This window comes from Falco rusticolus, chromosome 2 (genome assembly GCF_015220075.1).
Source record: "Falco rusticolus isolate bFalRus1 chromosome 2, bFalRus1.pri, whole genome shotgun sequence".
In the NCBI taxonomy this organism is placed as follows: Eukaryota; Metazoa; Chordata; class Aves; order Falconiformes; family Falconidae; genus Falco; species Falco rusticolus.
Genome location: NC_051188.1, coordinates 82,124,918 through 82,147,710, shown reverse-complemented (window position 1 = coordinate 82,147,710; position 22,793 = coordinate 82,124,918). Strand labels below are relative to the sequence as shown.

Here is a 22,793-nt window from a genome sequence, read left to right as displayed (position 1 = left end):
AAGTTAATATGCGCTAACACAACCTAAAGATTTTAATACTCACAAGCAACTGACATACTGACAACTTCCTGAACCCCATACTTTCTTCTCCTCAAACAATTTCCATTCTCCCACGTAATGACATATGGAGATCTCTCAGCTTCTACATACTTCGTTTATTAGTCATAAATATTTGCTGATGCAGATGTTAGAATGAAAATTTCCATGAAGATCAGTGTTCAGTTTCTACAATTGCAGCACTGACTGTGATAGTTTGTCACTGATCTTTAACATTTTCTTCCACTTAATTTTTCAGTGTGAAGCCCAGTTAAGGCAGTAGGAGGATTATGCTATGTGTTTTGATATTAGTAAACTGTTCTTATAATCACCAGTGCATATGCAGCAAACTGAAAAAGATAAGAGTTTCTATGTACAAAGATTAATACAACTTACAGCAGTTGCTATCCAACATTAGGTAGCAATTCTGTATTTTCTTAAGCAACTGATGATGAAGCAGTCAAGATCAAAGAACATTTTGATTTAAGGTATGCATTTTGTTTATCCCCTGTCTTTTTACTGATTTATGAAAAAGTACTTTAAGTTTTGAACTATGAAAGACAGTATCTGATAGAGAGGTTTTTACTCCTTACATATATGGATATTATTATGAATATACAGACACTCATATATATATTACATATTTAAAATATGTCTCCTTCTAAAAAGCTATCTCTCATCCCATTTTTTAGAGGGTCCACCATGGTTTGCTAATGTGTCTTTACTCTTGCAAATTTCCATTGCCTATAGCTCCAAACTGTGTTCATCTATAAGCCAGTAAAAATATCAGTACATGCAGAAAAGCTTCAAGGTTTGTAGCTGACTTGCAGGAAGACTACCTGAAATCATGATCTCACATCTAACGTGGCAGAAAACTTAGGAGAGTAAAACAGTATATCAATCTATGGATCACAAACCATGAAATCTTTCTTTTGGAAAAAGAAAGACTTTAGACAAGATTTTCACAGGATGTAAACTATCCCAAGCAAAAATCATACAACCCAAAGACTGAATTTTTACCAATGTCTTACTGCTATGGCAGAATACAGGTTTGGCATTCTAACATGAAAAGCAAGTATCGCTCAATGACTGATATTGCCCAAGGATCATTATTTACCATACCACAGTGACATATATTTATAGATTCACAAAACAACAAAACCCAGCATTTAGGAGTCAAAGAAGGTTCTCTCTGGATCAATGAATTAACAGAAATTGCAGCTCAGCTGCAATTAATCTTGAGTTTTGTTGATTGCACAAACCAGAACAGAATACATGCTCGCATCTAAACAGAAAATATTTGAAAATACAGCTGATGCTTATTATCTTCCCTATGTTTGTAACCAGCCTGAATTATGGCAAGCACAGCGAGAAGCCTATTTCTGGATTATTGGCAAGAATTATGATTCATTAGATGAGTACAGACTGTGTAAAAAGAAGTGTTTTGGAAGCGGTTTCATTTTTCAGAACAGAAGTTGGACATACCTCATGCACTTTGCAGAGATTAAAGCCAATGTTTAAGAATGAAGACTTGAGAGCATTCTCAAAATAAATATTTTAAAAAGCATATTTCCAGATTTCTTTGCATAAATTTAATTATGAATTTGCCTTGCAAAAAGGCTGAAGAAACACACCTTGTCATTTGGCTTATTGTACTGGTAAAAGCTCCAGGCATTGCTAACTACTTAAGGAACACCAAAGCAGGAATATCCTTGCTTCCTCCTCCAACCTAGATTTATTTTTAAAACAAACTTGCCTTTCTCAAACTACTCAGTTTGCTTTCTTCAGCAAGAAGGCAGCTATAATTAACCTAGGGTTTCAGAAAAGAAAAATGTTATGTGATAAAACCTCATCTGCACACCCACAAAGCACAGAGAGACAACGGCATGTGGGGCAGGGGGGAGCCCAAATAATACCTTGCTCAGCTGCTCCCAGGCCCATCACGGGAGAGCCACCCACCCATCAAAGCAGTCACAAAGCTGTCTTTGTAGAATCAAGAATGGTTGAAGTTGGAAGGGTCCTTAGGAAAAATTTTCTTCACCAAAAGCATTGTCAAGCACTGGAACAGGCTGCTCAGGGAAGCAGTCAAGTCACCATCCCTGGAGATATTTAAAATATGTGTAGATGTGGCGCTTAGGAACATGGTATAGTGGTGGACTTGAGAGTGCTGGGTTAACAGGTGGACTTGATGATCTTAAGGGTCTTTTCCAACCTAAATAATACTATGATTCCATAATCTCTGCAGGTCTTCTGGTCCAACCCCCTCAAGCAGGGCCACCTAGAGCCAGTTGCCCAGGATCACATCCAGACAGCTTTTGATTACCTTCAATGATGGTGATGGAGACCCCACAACCTCTCTGGGCAACCTGTGCCAGGGCTTGGTCACCCTCACGGCAGGGGGCGGGGGGGGGGGGGGAAGTGTTTCCTCATGTTCAGATGGAGCCTCCTGTGTTTTGGTTTGTAGCCACTGCTGCTGGTGCTTTCACTGGCCACCACTGGAAAGAGACTGGCTCCACCCTCTTCCCACCCTTCCTTCAGGTATTTGTACACATCCATGAGATTCCTCCTGAGTCTTCCCTTCACTGGGCTAAACAGTCCCAGCCCTCCTGATGCTCCAGTCCCTTCATCATCTTAGTGGCAGGCCTTTGCTGGACCCTCTCCACTACATCCATGTCTCTATTGTACCGGGGAGCCCAGAACTGGACCCAGCACTTCAAGTGTGGCCTCACCAGGGCTGAGTAGAGTGGAAGGATCACCTCCCTCAACCTTCTGGTAACGCTGCTCCTAAGGCAGCCCAGGATACCGTTTAGCCTTTCTTTGTGGCAAGGGCACATTGCTGCCTCGTGTTCAACTTGGTGTCCCACCAGGACCACCACAGGGCCTTTTCTGCAAACATGCTGTCCACCCACATGGCCCCCACCAGGTACCGGTACAAGGGGTTGCTCCTCACCACCCGCAGGACTTTGCACGCTTCCCCTTGTTGAACTGCATGAGGTTCCTGTCAGCCCATGGCCCCAGCCTGATGAGGTCCCTGTGGATGGCAGCACGACCCTCTGGCGCATCAGCTGCTCTTCCCAGGTCGGTGTCATCTGCAAACTTGCTGAGGGTACACTCTGCCCCATGGCCCAGACCATTAATGAAGATGCTGAAGAGGACCGGACCCAGTACTGACCCCTGCGGTACACCAAGAGCTTCTGGCCTCCAACTCGACTCTGTGCCACTGATGAAAGCACCCTCCGGGCCCAGCTGTTCAACTAGTTTTCAATCCACATCATTTTGTACTCGTCCATCCCATACTCCTTCATCTTCTCTGTAAGAATCTTATGAGATACAGCATCAAAGCCCTTCCTAAGTCTAGACAGACAGTATCCCTTGCCCTTCCATCTACCAGGCCAGTTGTTTCATCCTGGAAGTTTCTCAAGTTGGTCAACCATGACTTCCCCTTGGTGAATCCATGCTCACTACTCCTGATGACTTTGCTGTCCTTTATGTACCTGGAAATGGTTTCCAGGATTAGTTGCTCCACCTCCTTCCTCGGTATGAAGGTGAAGCTGACTGACCTGCAGTTCCCTGGGTCCTCCTTCTTGCCCTTCTTGAAGATCAGAGTGACATTTGCTCTCCTTCATCCCTTATGTATCTCTCCCAATCACCACGATCACTCGAAGATTATCCAGCTGGCCTCCTAACGGTATCTCAGCTCCATCAGCACTTTTGGGCCCTGATGGAATGGACTCACATCTGTGTAAATACACTTAGAGGCAATGAACACTTTAACAGTACATTATCCTCTTAGGGTGCTTCAGGCCTCTGATTGAGACAAGGCAGAGAGTTCTTAAGACACCTCCTTTACTGAATACTTCACATATTTAACTACCAAACACAAGTACAGAAGTCATCATACTGTTAAAACTACCATATGCATGCAACTAAATTCTTAGTACAGGGACAGACAAGATTGAAATAGTATGAGATTTTAAAGCCTGTTTTTGAATAATAGTGAATTGTGTCTGTGATATTTTATTTCCTTTGTTTCTCTGGGCTGAGAGAGGATTAGAATAGAAGGCTTTTTATAACCCTGCTCAACTAAGGTCTCTCTTGTTAAAGTTTGGGAGATGTGGTTTGGAAAGCAGTATCAGGTTCAGAGCAACTGACTGAGAATGCAACTGTAGATGACTGGGATGGACATTTCAATGACAGGCTTACCATCAGAAAGACGACCTCACACACACACCACCACCCTACTCACCCCCCCCCCGAAAAATCCCACCACCAAAACCCACAAAACAAATCTAGAACAGTTATTTCCAAGTCTTTTGTAAGGTATTCAGCATACCACAGAATACCCCAATTACCTGGCAGGCACCATTTTTCTACTCTGCTTGGAATAAATAGTATCAACTGCAGCTCACTTCCCTGGTTCTGTGATTTATGTTGAACCACAAGTACCATCTGAAAATGTTTTTCCTAAATTAAAAAAAAAAATTATGAAGAATTTAAAATATTTTCAAGTTTAATTTTCAGTGAAACTTATTAGAAGAAAATTCTAAATAGTTGTGAGCTCCCACGTACAGATGGCATTCAAACAACAGATTTAAAGGACCAACCACTTTGTGTCCAGATTAAGCAGAAGTGATGTATAAGTACAAGTCTGCACAGAAGTTTATATCAATTAGTAAATATACTTTATGACTTGAGATGACTAAGATGTACATAAATTATGCAATTTATTCAGAAAAATGGTTTGATATTATGTATTATTGAACAAGATTCAGCTATTTAGTGATACTAGTTATTTCAGTAAGAATTTTACCAAAATGTTCACTAAGCCCGATTTTATATGTACAAAGAGGAATTAACTTGTGAGAAACACATTCACTGACTTAAATGACAGGAAGTTTAAGAACGTTTTGATAACAAGATTCATTTGCATAGGTCTCATTTTCTTTCACGTATGTGAACATATTTTCTTCTTCCACATACATGGAAGTGGGATGTAAAGAGATAAAAGATTAGAGCAGTGTTACTTCGGAAGCACTTTTCAATCAATTACAATTTTTTAAAAATCCAGGTCAATTGCCTAGTCAGTTATATAACAAAATTAACAGTTAAATTGTATATTATCTGCTGTATAAATAGTGGTTAGTTCTAATTATATAATTATATTATTTGATGTGTTCTAAGACTTTCAAGATACAGAGGTTTTAAATTAATACTCTAATATGTTATTCTTAGAATGAATAATTATCAAAATGACAGTCAAATACACTTCATATTGTTGCACTCTGAAACTTATAAAGGGTACCATTTATACTTATAAAATTGGGAAATGTGTTGACTACTCTTGTTGCTTAGCTGCATGATACCATTCTCAAAATCAGTTTCACAATAACGTTAGGTAAAGACCTACCTAATCTGGCAACGTGCAACTAGTCCGCGGTGGCTTCAGCCACTAAATGTAACAGTCATTTTTACGATATTTGCTCTACAATAAAACTAAGCACAGATGAACAAATGTGTAGCCGAGTGTAAAGATTAAGAAAAGAGGGAAGAGGTGCGCTCCTGCTAAGCTATTGTACGTTCAGCACTACAGTAAATCTAATAAAAACAGATACATATTAAAGGCAAGGGAATGAAGTCACACAGCAAACAAAGCTCTCCTTGTTTGGCAGACTGATTAGGAGGAATAAAGAGCCAATTGCTTGCAATGCATAAAAACGTAACTATTTTCCTTTTGTTTAAGCAACAGTTCATAAAAGAATTGGTAAATATTCTTACATGCTTTAATGTGGGTGTAATAAATTCACAAGCTATGCTTTCCTTTCTGAAGATGGAAAGGGAAAGCATTACATCAACACTGCTGTGACTATGCTTGCATCAAATTTCAAGAAATTCCATGTTCTTGAAATAAAATGATTCCATATAGCTGCTCTTTATTACTCTTGACTTATGATCTGGATGAAAGGCCGTATTTCTTTATAGAACTTCATATTTGCTTCCCTGGACCAATCAAATTCTCATGTAGGACTCCAGAAGGGGTCAAAACAATAATTTGACCAGTGAGACTTAGTATCCCACTCCTGAAGTCTGTCTCTGGGCCCATGCTAGAAACAGCACCAAAAAGGTCCCCTAATATACAACATTGTATTTTACACTTTAAAAAACCAATTGTATTATGTCAAGTGTTGTCCAAGCCTGAATTCTGTATTTCCAACCAAAATACACATGCACCATTTCTGCAGTAAACTCATGTCCAGTAGCAAGAAAAAAAAAGTCCTAAAAATAAATCCTTGTTATGTTTTCATACATTTCTGTGATTCACTGTATCTATTGTGTTGTTAACATGCTTATAACACTTACAGATATCTCTTCTGTTGTCTTTTTACACAAAAGTATTTCATTCTAATGACACCTTGTTTATGAAAGTTATAGCAGAACTATAAAAGTTACACATTTATGAAATTTATAGGTACAAATCAGTCGAACTGAATTTGTAAACAAACCAGCCTATGGCTTCTCCAGAAAATGAAAAGAAGAGAACTCAAATCCTTCATTAAGTTAAAACAAGCTAACCCCTCAAAAAGGCTAAGGTAATATTTTCTGTACCAAAACAGGCACAGTTCTACCCAGTGTGAAAAAAGTACAACTAAGTTAGGAAATACACATTCCACAGTCAGAGAGACTCTTGAAACAGCAAACTTCAAAAGTTGTTTAAAGCATCAGTCTTCAAGCCCTGTTGATAGGCAGAAACTCTAGCAGAGGTCCCTTTCATCATCATGACCTTGACACACACACACACTTTTTTTTTAAACGTAATTTTCCTAGAAAGCATTTTTTTTATACTTGATTTTGTATTACCATAGCTACATGGCAATTTTACACTGACCTGCTTTATCATTTGTACAGCATACACAGAAACTACAGTGGCATTTAGAAGACCAGGAACATAAACTCCATGACAGGCAGCTACCAACGTTTTAAATACCTTTGCTTCAAAATTCCACATTTGCGCATTTTCTTTTTAACAGAGATGTTATTAATACCATGTGACTTTTGCAGGCTATAAACAGACGCCTCAAACTCTTCAGTGCTGAGACGTACACACTCAACGAATTTTCAAGAGAGCTCCGGTGTAACAGAGCTCTATCTGCAACACTACTATCACTAAATACTTTAAGATTTCTCTTAAGGCTAAAATAATAATAAAAGAAAAAGCAAAGTCAAGCTGATGCAGCTTTTCATTCTCTGAAATGTCCTTGTATTTTCTACCTTCAATGAAAGAAAATCTATAATGATGCCTTCCTCATATTTTCAGTAACACACAGAAATGCTGGTGGGAAATAACCTCTGATGGTTATCCGATCTGACCCCAAGTCAAAGTGAAGTAACTGCTAACATTGATCAGGACAGCTGTGCCTTCATCCAGGGACAGAGGTCCTATAACCTCTCTGGGCTACCTATACCTGCTGTACTATCCTCCCAGGAGAAAATTTTTTCCTCATGGTCAACCTGAACCTTCTAAGCAACCATTTCTTGCCATTACTCTTTGTTATAATAGCTGTCACTGTTAAAGACAGCTTGGCTCTGCTGGTTTTGTAACCCTTCAAGTAGTTGTAGACTACTGTTCCATCACTGTCTTAGCCTCCTCTGCATCAGGCTAAACAAACCCAGCTCCCTCAACCTCTGTTAGCCCATCATGTGCTGTAGGGTCCTGACTGTCTTGATAATCCTTTGCTGGGACCTTTCCAGTTCTTTAGCATACCTTTAATTGTGAAGCTCCAAACTGGACACAATAGCTCAGGTGTGGGCCCAATAATGTCACACAAGGAAGTAAATTTCCTTGATCTGTGAAATATGGGACAGAACTGACAACTACTAGAAATTCCAGGTAAGTTGGTACTTCCAAATCAAAGGCAAAGAATCAGTCGCTCTTTCTTCAAATCCAGTCTGCATATGGTACAGTTATCATAAAATTTGATAAAATACAGGTTTGTAATACCTTTTACTCAACGACTTGAGCTCAACACTGACACTGCATTTTTTGCTTAAACCCTTGAAAAAAACCAGGGAGGGAGGTACAGAATCTTACTCACAGACACTTTTGCAAAAAATATTTTTTTCACCACAGCCTTCCAATACCAAAAGCTGAAGGTACTCTGCCATATATCTTTACTCAGAATTAAAGCCTTTCAAATGAACTGCACTCACAAAGTGATTTTAAAAATGCAAGTCTAAACAAAAAACAAACAAACCCCAACCCCACAAATAAGAACAAGAGCAAGGAATCATTCACAACATGAAAATATGTCAGGGAAAAGACCGGTGGGCCCTTTGTAGAAACAAAACCAAAATGATGCCAACTTTCCAATTTTTTTCCCCCTCAATGAAATAATACGGGAATTCTCTAGCTAAAATGGATGATCCATAGCAGTGACCATTCTGATTCAACTATCTTGCCCCTCTCAGTGCTAGAAGTAATCCAAGAACTATATTCAAAACACTTCTTTCTTGGCTGTAAGTTCGCTCTTTGCCACAGCCAAAACTTTTTGCAGACTGCCTTCACAGCTTGCTTGCAGTGGAACCAGTTTGGGTTCTAAAGGAAACGTGAGAATCTTTATCAGTTCATCTATTCAGCTTCAGAGTGGCTTGCATGCATACAAACCTGTACAGGCGCATATACCAACCTAATAAGGTCTAGCCCGTTAAAAGGTTGTGGGAGTAATGATAATCACTTTCTTTGTGAGGACATTTCTATCAGAATGAATTCAGATAACTGAATCTAATATATAATGAATTAAATCTTGAAAAACAGCTTCAAAGAGACATGCACTGTAAGCACAGGGCACTGTCCTTTAAATTGCTTTGAAAAACACTCGGCATGTTAAAAGAAAGCAATCTGACGCTAACAAAAGGTAGACAAATAAGGTATATTGGCTTTTACTAAGTAGTAAAGAACAGATCACCATTCTCTTCCTAAGAAATAGTGTTTGCATTTAAAGATATTTGGTGTTAGAACTGCTAAGTAAAAGCAAGATATGTAAGCCACAAAGAGAAAAATAACGACAAAGACAATGCATGGGATGTGAAGAGAGCTGCAGAAGAAATGGACAGTAAAAGGTAACTATGGTGTGAGCTGTAACAAATTCAGAAATAAGGAACATGCTTTTTATACTTTTCCATCCCAAAAGTTCTAAGTATAGCAACTAAGAGCTGTATTTTGAAATAAAAGTATCAGTGTAAATAAATTTATTAGACTTCAATGAGTAAAGTAGCTTCTGTGAGCATCAAGTACTCTGAACTGAACTGTACAAAACAGTCTCTTTTGTATCTACAAATATTCAAGCTCTGCATTTTCTTATGTATTTTTTTAATTTTTGGTATCCCAGCAGCATGAAAGCATAGTGAACTGTAGTAGAATCTGTCATCATGTAAAATAGCCAGCATTAATCCAGTAGATCACGTGGCCACTTGAACAGTGACAAGGTGTCAATATACTTCATTAATATGGTTGAATTACAACACCACAGAGATTGATGACACAGTATGCAAGACTGTGAATGCTAATACTTAAATCCAATAGAACCTAGCCTAAATTAGATTTGTTAGCTGTCAGGCATTGTAACATAGCATTATTCTTTTTTTTCCTATTATCAAACCACTGCAGAGATGCACACATACATAAAAATCACTTGAGAAGTCCACATCTATACACGGTACATGTACTGAGCAGCCTTGTGGAATGAACACTATACTAGATAAAAGTTTGCCTTGCAAGCTAGTGACTTCTCTACCATCAACCACAAATGCTCACTACAGTACCAATTAATAAACATGCATTAGCCTAGAGAAGTATCAATTTTTCAAGTTTGATTGCTTTTGTTACTGTGGTAAGGCTGATACCATTACTGTAAGAAATCAGTTTATTTTTTAAATGAATTCTGTAGACTAGTAAACAGTCTTTTTATAACATATTTCATGTCTCACCTTTCATAAGTTAAAAAAATTGCAACACTGTATTAGAACCAGGTTTAAATTAAAACTGTATCAAAACCAGTTTTACATTAACTTTTTAAAATTGAAACATTGTATCAAACCTAGTTTTAATTTAACTCTTTTTTTATCACAGTACTGTTAAACCCAAATTTTCTCCCTAAATGGTATTAAAACTATATAGCCCCACTGATTACATGTAGACTGTTGCTAACAATACCACAGAATCACAGAATCACGTAGGTTGGGAAGAACTTTTGGAGGCCATCTAGTCCGAACTCTTCCCCAAAGCAGGTCGAAGCAGATCAGGAAGCCCAGGGCCTCGTGCAGCCCAGTTCTGAGCATCTCCAAGGGTGCTCTCCGCAGTCTCTGCACAACCTCTACCAGAGTTTCACCATTCACAGGATGAATTTTACTTTCTTGTCTCTAATTGGAATTTTCCACGTTGCAACTTGCTTGCATGGCTGCTTGCCTTTTCACCATGCGCCTATACGAAGAGTTTGGCTCCATCTGCTCTATACCCTTCTATTAGGTAGTTAAGACAGCACTAAATCTCACCTTAGCTTCTCTTTCTAAGGCTAGGCAAATCCAGTCCTCTCCATCACTGCTGGACTCATGCCAGTATATCGTTGTTTTTCTTGTACTGGGGAAACCAAGACTGCACAAAGTGCTCCAGATGTGGTCTCACAAGGGATGAACAGAGAAAATAATCACTTCCTTTGATTTGCTGGCCACACTCCTGCAGCAGTCTGCTATGCAGTTGGCTGCCTTTGCCACAAGAGTACACTGCTGACAAATATATAAAGATGAAGTTCTTACCCATAAACACCTGTCATGCCACATGGGTACATATGCAAAAGCACTCAAAATCCGAGACTTTTTAGATTTAATCATAAGTGTGGAGGCATACTGGGCCCTTTACTTTTCAGCACTTTACATGTATGTGAAATTAATGAAAGGAATTGTCATCAGCTCCCTCACAAGCAGAACATCCTGTTCTCCCACTCCTGTGCCTCAAAGAAAGACTGGAGGTGGAAAGTTGTACAAAGATAGGGCAAAACTTTGAGATAAAGAACATTCCTAAGGATTAACCTCCCCATTCCAACTCCAGTTTACACTTTAACACAATTTACAAATACAGCTACCTCCCAGGTAAAACACCTATTTATTTCCTGCAAGTACCACCATCACGGCCCCCCACCAATGTGTTTAAGGAATTCTGTATCAGAAATGAGCCAAACAAATGTTAAAAAATTTAAGAAAAATAAAATCTTTTAACAAAATAAACCTATAACCTGGATAGAGAAGAGGTACACACACACACACACAAAGCACTGAGAAAAACAAAATAAAGAGTACACAAGATGGAAAGAGTTTGTGAAAAACAGGTTCAGATTCTTATGTAGAGTTAAGGACTTGCTCCACATTCACTTACACATTTATGTGTCTTAATATTACAAATCTAATGCATAACAATTCAAAATCTTAAAAAAACCCAAACCAAACAAAAATATCCCAACAACAATCCACAACCAAAAAAACCCAAAACAAAATAAACAAACCACTAAACCATAAAGTGTTTATGGTCTGTTAACTCAATGACCTGCTGGCTTGAATTGTAACTATATCACTATAATACAAGTGGGATCAAAACCCAAAAATTTCTTAGTCTAGTCCCAAGCGTTTTCTTTAGACCCAAGCAGAAAATACAAACTATCAACAGCTATCCTTCATTTTTCCAGTGAATCTATTACACTGTTGGCTCCCCCTTTCCTCCTGATGAGTCCCTACCCTTTTGCCTGCTATTTCTCCCTTTCAGTAAATCCTTCATGGACCCAAAAGATTGAATTTTATTGTCATGAAGCGAGGAAAGCAATACTCCACTAAAGGTAGGAATGTCTCCTACCATCAGCAGTTAAGATGAGCTTAACCAGAAAAGACTAGAATACAGACAGAACCTCCTGTAAAAGATACCAAATAATTTTAGTGAAAATACACTAGCTCAAAATGCAATGGTTTTTAATAAATATTTTAATAAATAACCTGCAAAAACCACAATGCAGCTGTATACAAGCTGTGTATTTTGGAAAACACAGCTTATATTTTGCTGGAGGGCTAGAAAAAAGAAACTAGCAATGGAAATGTAAATGGAAATCCTTGGTAAAGTCCAAAGCAAGATGTGTGATTTACCTTGTAAATCAAACTAGCTATCATTAAGGCTTAAGATTCTGTTTGTTATAATTACTACAAAAAGTCACTAACCCGTTTTTGCTGCTGAACTTGGGTTTATAAGGACTTAGATGGTACAAGCAGAGTCCCCAAAAAAACATTACTTTACAAAAGAATATGATGTCCAGTAAAAATATACTGGACATGAAATACACAGTGATTATCATTCAGTTACCATGCTCTTTTTCATATAGTGTAAAAGGAGCATTTTATGCACACAAGTTGCATACTCAACTTGGAGAAGATGTATTGTTTTACCCTAAAATAGGAAATGTTAAGAAATACAGCATTTTGTTTACACTGTAACAATTCTGCAGCATTGTTTTAAAATCCTGACTATATTAAAAATGTACAGTATTGTATATAATTTCACAAATCTGTATCACAACTTTTCACCTATTTTATAGCAAATTACTTGCTAAATCTAGACTACTAAAACCAAAACTGATGTGTTCTTACTTTAATTCCTTTGTATGCTTTTGGATTCAGAATTAGTTTTTTTAAGAAATTCATTCTTTTTTAAAAAAAATCCTAACAGAAATAGCAATGGTTAACAGTTTGTATAGACCTGCTATTCCTTCTAATATTTATTATCACAGTGGAAGAGCCATAGTAATTACTAAAGATTAGAAATGTATGCAGTAAGTTAAATTTGAGATATAAGACCTTTAAAACTTCCACAAAATGTAAACCAGAAAGGATCTTACAAAGCAAGCAAACAGAAAAGGTTGAGAAACCAAAACCCGTGTTCATTCAGAATTTGCTTAACTTTTGATTCTTACCTTCTGTGCTTAATCCAGGACTTGAAGTGAATTTTGCTACATCGACAATCTTTACAGCAAACTGTTGCCCTGTTTCCCTGTTGATACATCGCCGCACAACACTGAACGGACCCCTGAAACACACACACACAGAAAACAGCAATAAATAATCCATTCCCTTTTATGTGCTGAGCTACAATTCCATTACTTATTAACAAAGTTTAGATTCCACGATTCAAGTGCAGTATTTACACAGAAGCTTATACCTCTCATGCTTGCTGCCCATTAAATGTTAAGATTAGTAATTTTAACTAAAAACTAGTATAAAGAACACCAAATGAGTTTCATGTTTTCCTATATTAAAGACATACTCTCTTACCCTGCCACTTTAGAAAGGCAATATTCTTTGAAACCTTATGTAATATACCGACATTATTATTAAATATTAACTGGACTTTATTTTCATGCATAATCCAAATGGGGAGGGGAAAAAAAAAAAAAGAGGTGAGAAACGCATTCTTGCTTTCAGTCCTAAGCCAGAGTTCAGAACTTACTATTTGAAACAACTAAAAGGATATTCCTTCAAAACAATGATAACCGTAACAGAATAGTTGAGTCATGTTTAGTTTTATTTGTTTATTTGTTTTACACAAGCTAGCCTTATTTTGAGCTTATTTGACATTACTACTTATGAACAACCTCCGTTACAATGATCTGAAATTCCAAAGACTTCCAATTTTCACTCATCTGTGACATTTAAAGAACCCCCGCAAAAGTTACAGATAAAAAATACTTAGTAAAAGTAGTTCCGATAGATGTTAGCATTGCACTCAACCAATAAAAAGTTACTTAATTTTTGGTATTTTTGAATATCAATAATTTTTGAAATTACATTTGTCAAAATACGAGTTAGAACAATGGCAACCTTTTAAAAACCTTCACCACCAATATGCATTTTTGGAAGCTTCTTTTAGTAGACGATTTAAGTTCTTGGTGCCTTGGCTTAAAATATGGAATTTTCCATCCAATATTAACAACAAACAATACAATCAGATATTTATGGTAGGTCAAGCTTTCAAACATAAAAAATCAATAGGTTATGAAAACATAATAGGATTTTTTCATGAGTGCAACAGTTGTGGCAAATTTTTTTATTGCTACTTATTTAACAACTGACATGATAGTTGGAACTAGATCATCTTTAAGGTCCCTTCCAATCCAAACCATTTCATGATTCTGTGATAGCTCTAAAGAAATCCATTCTAAAGTCTTGTCAAAAAGACATAAGGGAAAATCTGAGAACAGAAAGAGCCTTTGTTCAGAAGTTCGTCTACTGAGTGAACATTCACCTGCTGAGTGAAAAAAAATGCTTAGAGCTTAAAAGACAAATTTTTCCATTCAAGCAGCGAACTGGAAGTTAGTTTACAGATTTCTGAGCGATGAGATTGCAAAGCAACACAATTCTCAAAAGATTCCCTGAAAAAGGAGAAATGTCCCTGTAAGGGCACTTACAAAGCTTTCTAACTGGCTTTTGGTATTCTGCATACCAGATGATTCAAAGTATGTATTTCATCACACTACCAAACCTGTACACCCATAACTAAACTGGAATTTTTGTACTGACACATACATACTTAAAGATTTCTTGAAATAGGATAATTTCTGGCACAGAACATGAATACCAAAACCAGTCAATAAATCACAATCTAAACATTTACAAGCAAGAAAAGTATTTATTGACACAACTATATACCTGTGTATTATGCTCATGTGCTCAAACAGAACTAACTATACAAGAAAATGCATGGGCTTTTTTCCTCTTTCTCCTAACATACAATTAAACCCCTCATACTGATGGTTATTTTCTCCTCTGAATCCACACCCCCTATTATTCAGTATCTGGTCTTTTATCAAGTTACCACAGGTATTTTTAAAAAGGTGATCAATTAACACTCTAATACATAGAAATGCACTTAAATCTATAAATGCAAAAGGCTCAACTGACTTCATTTGCCATCAGAAGGACGGCAGCTGACTTGGAATCCTCCCCCCACATTTCAGAAAGTAATCTTTTTAATAAAAAGTCCCATTTTATATAGATCAGCTTCACCTTCTTATCCCAAGTCTCTGCTTACTCTTCTAGCATCAGTCAAAGTAAAATTGCTTCAAAATGGTATAAACACATTTAAATTATGGTAATTTAAAAGCATTTCAAAACCTAACCCACAGCTTTGTAATAACGTTAGCAATACTCATTTTCATTCACAACTGCCACAGATTCTATACTAGAAACTGCATGTGTTTCATTAAAATGATCCTTTTTCTTTTCATTATCATTGTTTTTTCCCCACACAAAGCCTTTCTGGAGACATTAAATAATGCTTTTGACATAATCTGAAACCAAATGGTAGATCACTAGAGCACAGAGATGCCTGACACGACCATATCCTTACTTATAGGTAGATGCCCAATTTCTGCTCGTTCACATAAACTCTATGAATATAAATATTTCTCACTGTTGACTAAGCTACTTCTAGACTTGGTTTCCTCAAGTCTGGGCTGGAGAGCTTCCCAGCCACCTGAATATGGGTATGTACTTGAAGCAAACAAGGAGAGATAGCTGGAGGAATCATAAATCAAAAAGGAGCATACAAACTGCAGCTTCAAGAGGGATCAGAATTGTGGTCACCCCTACCTTTCTCTCTTGTAACCCTGACATTTTTTCTTTTCATTACATATTAAATTTTTAGAACCCTGACTTGAGCAATTTGCTTCCTGCATATATAAGTCTGGCAAAAAAAAATTAAGCATCTTATTCCGTTCTCTAACAGAGGGTAAAAGGGACATCCATACAGTCTAAACCTTTATGGCCATACTGAAACTTAGCTATGCTTTTAACAGAGCCTTCTCTACTTAAAATAAGGAATGCCAAAGACTCCCAAGTAAATCAAAGGTGCTGTAAAGCACAGGAGAAAAGAATTCTGTGATGTACACAGTTAACTCATTCTATTAAAAAAATACACCAATTTAGATTTTCATATAGAAATAAAAAATTTTAAGCATAACCTGAAGATTCAACTATTTACAAGCCTCAGATTTCCAACTTTTTCAAAACTAGCTCATTCATGTTGAAGCCACAGGCAACCTCAAAACAGTATATCCTACGACAATACATTGGATGAATGTTTTCCATGACAAGAGCCACAAAATAAAGGCTTCAATTTTCCAATTTTAAATAATTGTGAAACACTCATGAGAGGTGTACTTATCAATTACAATCACTTCCACATGTGAAGTCACAGAAAGGAACTTTTAAATAAATTAGAGTTGCAGTTATCTTTTTTTGACACAGCTGCAATGACACACAGCAATTTTACAAATAAAGTGATAACAGCCCACAGTGATACAATTTGAATCAGAAAACAAAAATCCGTGTTTCCTAACACAGTAGTTTCAAACCTTATTTGGAAGTTCAGTAACAAATATCTTTCAGGACACCCTCAGCCTCAGCACTAAAATCACACTCTTCTCAGTCAGGAAAAGGACTACAGTATTTCATCTCTGAAATGAGACAAGGAGCTATTCAACAGTTGCGTCTGCCACTGGGGAAACATATATCATATCCTCATGAAATGACAATTTCTATAGCTCATTTTACTAACCCTGCAGCTCAAATTATACAGATCTAAATTGCAGAGGTGATGCAGACAGGGGAAGGAACAACTGTAATGCCAGACAGAAATCATCAAAACTGCTACAGATAGATCAGACTACTTGTTTTTAAACTTGTTTTAAAACAGAAGAACTGAGTTAAAAGATGAAGTCTAATGCAACTTAAGTCACACAAACTAAAATTATAATGTCAAGTTTTTTATATTTCATTCTCTCTAGGCTACCTTTAACACACACACACCTGCCGAGATACGCAAATCTTTGGTTTCAGACCCATCCTCCTGCTTCCCTGGAAGCACACAAAATCTTTCACTGCAGTTAGCTTGCACACAGTAGACTACACTAGCTCGAAGTATGAGAATCATTAAACCACACAAGCCATCAGGACAGATGATTTCTTCACTGATATTTTGTCAACATTGGCAGCAGCACATTCCAACACCTGCAATACTTTGAGTCCCACCTGCAATATATACCAAAAAGCAGAATGTGTTTTCTTAAACTGGCTTTGGGGTGCATGCTGATTTTTGCTGTCTACTGCAGATGGAAATCAAAGTATTACAATACATTATTAAGGAGGTTATTGATTACATGTAGCCCATACAAAACCAGATATGAATACTGAAAAGGTGCCTCACAGCCGGTTCTTTCCATGATTCCAAAATTCCAAGAAAGCACAGCAGGTCCCGATGTAACCTTAACCCCAGTGAAACTGTTTTCTGGTAATTAGCTCTATTGTCTAGCACAGAACAGTTAATTTTATACCAGCTAGACACAAACTTGAAGAAAATCAATTATTAATTACACTCTCCTTCAGGAGTACAACACTGGAATTAGACTAAGATCCTAAAAATTTGAGGCCATCAAAGCCTTTTTTATCATCTCCTTCAATTTAAATCATTTTACGTAGTGTATGTCATTAGGACTTCAAGGATAAAGACCATAAGCTAGTATTCCAGAAACTTTATTTTTTTTATACTAGAATCTTGTTGGTTTATCTATCTGTTCTGCTTCCTTTCTCCTCTGCTCCAATTCATGTTGGTGTGCAAGAATGAGAACTGATAGTGATTAAAATATATCCTGTTGATTCCTAACAAGCACAAATCCTTGCGACCAGTAACCACAGCCTGTTCCCTTCCTACGTCCTAAATGAATTCAGCTGCCCTGTGGGAAAGGAGTTCCTACCAACAGATGCTACAAAGACACTTTCTGAACCACTGCTATGCTTCAGAACCCCAAAACTTGAGATTTTAAGTTATTTACGTATTGGATCACCATGAATTTGCTCAACATCTCTCCCAAGTGAGTCACAAGTTTCTGAGAAACTTAATATAAAACAATGCACTTTGGCTCTCAAAATCACTTTCATCAGTTACAAAAAATCCCCCCAAAACCCACAGGTTGAATATTTTGTCAGTAAATCCAACAACAGTGAACAATATCTCTTCCAATGACCAGAGTACTCCTTTTAAATATGAGCTTCCATTTAGAAATAAAAGGTCTTAAGTTCCTTTTCCTTACTTAACAGGGCTTAACCATTAAGAACTTGAAACATGTAATACAGGTCTTAAAGTTACCTTTATTCAACATTTAAAATGGAAGATCTATGTTTCCTAAAAGGGGTTATGTCAGTTTGTTGCACTAAGATACTATAAATATATATATACAATATATATATAATATATACAGATGAAGTCACATAAAAGACATATAAACCCAGATTGTTTCTTTTTTCACTTAAAGGCTATGTATTTGCTTACCTAAGCAGCAGACAACACTATTTTGTACTAATGTGTTTAATACTTCCAAAAAACCTGTATCTGAATTGATGAAAATTGTTGGAAAGAAAGCAAATTGCAACCACATTTTAAAGAGATAGATTTCTTTTTCCTCTTCACTTATCCATGTCATTTATAATATATACTTGTTCTTTAATTATCCCTTTGATTGAAGTGAACCTCTTTCAAAAATTAAGTATTTCCAAGATTAATTAAACCTGAAACCAGTCACTATACCAGCTCATTTGCACATGAAGCTGGAGCTTAAAACAGTGACTGAATCTCTCTGTGACCTACCACATTTGATTAGAGGGCATCCATACTTTAAAAGCCACCACTGGCAACGTTGCGTAGCCACTTTTTGGTTTATTCTCGAAGAAAAATTTAAAATACTGCATTATTATGACTGTGGCACAGAAGAACATTTGAGTTGAAGATCTGGTACTTCTTTAGAAAATTAGCTATCCCAGTACAAGTCACAGAACTGAGATTTTCAAGCAGCAAGATTTCTATCACAAGTATGCTTCAACAGTTCGAATCTTTGAAATCAAGTCTGTGTTTTAACTCAGCTTTAAGATAAAACATACGAAGAACAAAGCACAAGATAGCAGTTCACTGGATATCAGCCCCATATAAATACATACTTTCTAATATTAACCAACAAAAAAAGTAATATACAGAGTACCAAAGCTGTGGTTGTAAGGCAGGAAAAAACCCCAACAACTCGTAAGTCTTCCTTTGTCTTCACAACTCATTTTTATGAGACATGATCACTTAAACACCTTTGAAAAGACTGGAACATAGTGCTTACATAGTATTTGAGAACAATATCTTTTTTTTTTCCTAATTAAGTTGTAAATAATGAAATAAATGGAGAAAGGCTACTGAATAAAGTGGTAGGATTTGAAACAGGTAATTTAAAAACAGTGAAACTATGATCAAAGATTTGGAAATGGCAGATATTTTTTAAATAACAGCATTTAAAGAATTTAAAAAATATTAGCTAAGGGATGAAACATGATTTATAAGGAATTGTTACCTCTATGTCAATTGCTTAAGCAAGCTTTTATACATAGAACAAAAACTTCAGGGAAAGCACTTATCAAAAAACCTAGAGTAACTTAAACTCTGGTTATTCAACATAGAAATACCTGATGGGGGGTGACAGTAGGGAGACATGGTGGAAAAAGCACAGTCATATCAATGCAGTGCACTATGGGGACTAATTAGACATCCAGAGTGACCTTATCACTCAAGCTTTCCACTGTAGAGATCAGTGCAACGCCAGTCAGAAGCAGTGGTGGCTACTGTGGACCAGAAACCCAGCCATGGTCCTTCTTCCAACCAACTGCCCTCCAAGCACTGCAGTGGACTCCTCATTGCAGTGTTATTAGAACCTGTTTTTTCAGTCATCCTCAAAGCCTTATCAGAAACAGAAAGGAAAGAAATGAAAACTAAAACTGAAAAAAACACCACACAATTATGTTCAATGATCTGCCAAAAAGTTGGCAGATCTACCCTTGAGAAAAAGAGAGAGCAGACAGGAGGAGATTCCAGCCTTTTTCCCCCTTTTTTTTTTTCCTTAACCATTTCTTTCCTTCCACAGGAAACCACAGAAAAAGTAGCCACTCCAGTGCTTGTGAAAGGGAAACACTCCCAAGAAAACCTTAGGGTACGCTTAGATGTTACACAACATACTGAAAAAATATTTACTTCCAATTTAAGATTTTCTCATATAATTCAGAAACTTGTTTACATGGTTTTGTAATTGAAAAAGCAAAATACTGGCAGAAAAGAGTTCTCTCTTGTTATCCTGTCTTTCCTATCTCCAGCCTGCGAGGGGGATAAGCTATCCTTAACTGATCTGTAAGCTCTATCAATGGAAATGGTAAGTTTGTGGCCTGATTTTTCTTCTTATCAAGCAAAAAAGCAAGAATGAATTTATCAGTCATTTTACACTTTAATGTGTGAGATATCTTATCTACTGATTCTCATAGGCATACACATGCTATAAACAGATGCTGATATGTAAAAATATCTTTAATATATCTGTAGTTTGTAAACAACTCTTATTTTACATTGACTGGCTGGGACATTGAGGGGATGGGAAATGAAGAACATCGAGATAAGATGCTCACTAGATCCTCTATTCCGTTTACCATGAAACAAGAATTTCAGCACCAGTCACAAACAACATTCTTCCCATACAAGCTATTCAGAGAATATTTTTATGTTCACGTATACTACAGCACCCTTCATATTCAGAATTCCATAACTATGCGTTAACACCAACCTTACCCTTTTAAATTCTCCCATTTTATTCATAGACTCATAGAAGAACTTAGGCTGGAGGGTACCTCTGAAGGGACACACTTAATAAATTTTGTCAGAACATCTACTTGTTGCCATCAAAAATGATACTATTACTTTTTTTTTTTTTTAAAAAAAAAAGAAAACAGCAGAAACTATCTCATGCTGAAAACAACCACTTAAAAATAATTATTCACCTCAGCATATAGACAAGCAAATTCTGCTTTCAGTAATTATTGCAGCACTTGGTTTTATGGTCTTAAAAGGGTTGGTCTGAAAGCTGTAGCTGTAGCAGGTATAGTAATAGTAAGCGTACTTTGTTAAGACCTTGCTGGAACAAGATCAGACACCACTGTTGGGTGGCTTTCCGAGGGGCATGCTTCCACAAGAAGGGCCACATGATACTATAGAAGATTACACTGCATCATTTCAAGTTCATGTTTGGATGATACTGAAGTATGCTGACTACTTTAAACAGAAGCAATAGCTTATGACATACAACAGCTCTTTCAAGAGACTGTCCTCAAATCTTCCTTGAAGTCCTATTGTTCAACTTATAAAAGGTCATTTGCAAGAGAAGGGTCACGACCTCAAGTTCAAGTGACTCCTAAATAGCCTTCTCAAAGAGTTCAGGCTCTTGGCTCTATGGATTCCATTTTTAGCTCATTACTTTCTTAATAATCTGTTTCCTGTGATTCACCACTAATATGCTTTTGCTGCAAGACTGGACACTGGACACCGTTTTCACTTTCCTACATCAGTACATAGGTCCAGAATGCTATGCTAGCAGCCTCAGTCTTCAAGAAAGTGACTGATTATGTGTCCCACTTCCAGACAGATAAAAGAAGGAATAAAAAAATATTTCTCAGGTATGTATGTACTAACCATACACAGGTAAATTATGAGACAATCTCTTAAGTGAGATATAATTAATAATAGGGCTCTCAGAAAATAGTGATTTTTAATTGTTGGTGAGAAAGAAGAATGAAAATCAGTTTGTTAAGCAGAGATGAAACATCCTGTCCCCTCATCACTAAAGAACTCAAGAAACTGATGACTCTTCTCTCTGGTTCACATTAAGGTAGGTGAGAATCTACATCTCATGCAAGAAGTGATTTCGGGCAGGTGGAGACTGGTAATCAAAGCACAAAACCTACTTCTTCAACAGGAGAAGAGGGAAAGAAGGAGTGCTTTGTTTGCTGATAAATTCCCAATGGCAATACTGCAACAAAAGCATGCAATCAAAATCCACAAATGTTTATCTTCATACTCTAAGATTCTGTAGCACTTCATAGAAAAGTACAACACACCAGTAGCTGAATCAAGAGCATCAGTTCAAAAGTGTTCAGAAAAACAGATGCTGTTCTCCTAACAGACTCCTTTAATATCTGACCAAAACTTTTGTCCCTTTCTCTTCTTTGTGAAGACAGACCTAGTGTGCAAGATCAGGAGGCAGTGAAGAAAATCTGGGAAAAAACTGTAAAACTACATTAGGTATGAAATGATTCAACAGTGAGAAAAAAAGCAGTAAGAATGAATAAATGTGTTAAAAAGAGCACTTCAATCACAGGAACAAAAAGGAGCACATTAAAAATAATAGCTTTACCTCCAAAAGAATACAGGTTGTATAGTATCTTTAGTTTCATCAGCTAGAGACAATGATCATTACTGTTCTCTTTTCCAATTCAGAGCATCTTTTTATCCTATTTAGGTATTAACACAGCCTTGCTCCACATCAGGCTGTGGCTTAACCAATATTTCTTCAGCAGCAGTACTGGCCAAACCAGCAACCCTTCCAGCTATCGTGTCCTCCTGAAACAGGCTGGGCATGGTTGCACAGAACCAAATCAAAGAAGAAACAAAACCCACCCAAATATCCCACACAAACCACTTCTTTTTTTGTGTTACCTTCCATCTGGAGCAGTTGCTTAATCTGACTTAAAGCATGGCTATGCAAAGAACTGTGTCAAGATAGTCAAAACAAGGAACTAATGGCTAGGACACAGCGGGGGCTTAAGCA

The 22,793-nt window shown here is 37.0% G+C and overlaps 1 protein-coding gene across 20 annotated transcripts in view; it reads right to left on the bottom strand.

Annotated features, from left to right (window-relative positions):
* CASK (calcium/calmodulin dependent serine protein kinase) overlaps positions 1-22,793 on the bottom strand; it is a 226,378-nt gene that overhangs the window by 156,503 nt on the left and 47,082 nt on the right. For all 20 annotated transcript variants that reach the window (XM_037376849.1, XM_037376848.1, XM_037376853.1 and 17 more), the window contains exon 2: positions 13,035-13,147. In XM_037376849.1, coding sequence (XP_037232746.1) covers positions 13,035-13,147 — 113 coding nt within the window. The remainder of the gene's footprint in view (positions 1-13,034; positions 13,148-22,793) is intronic.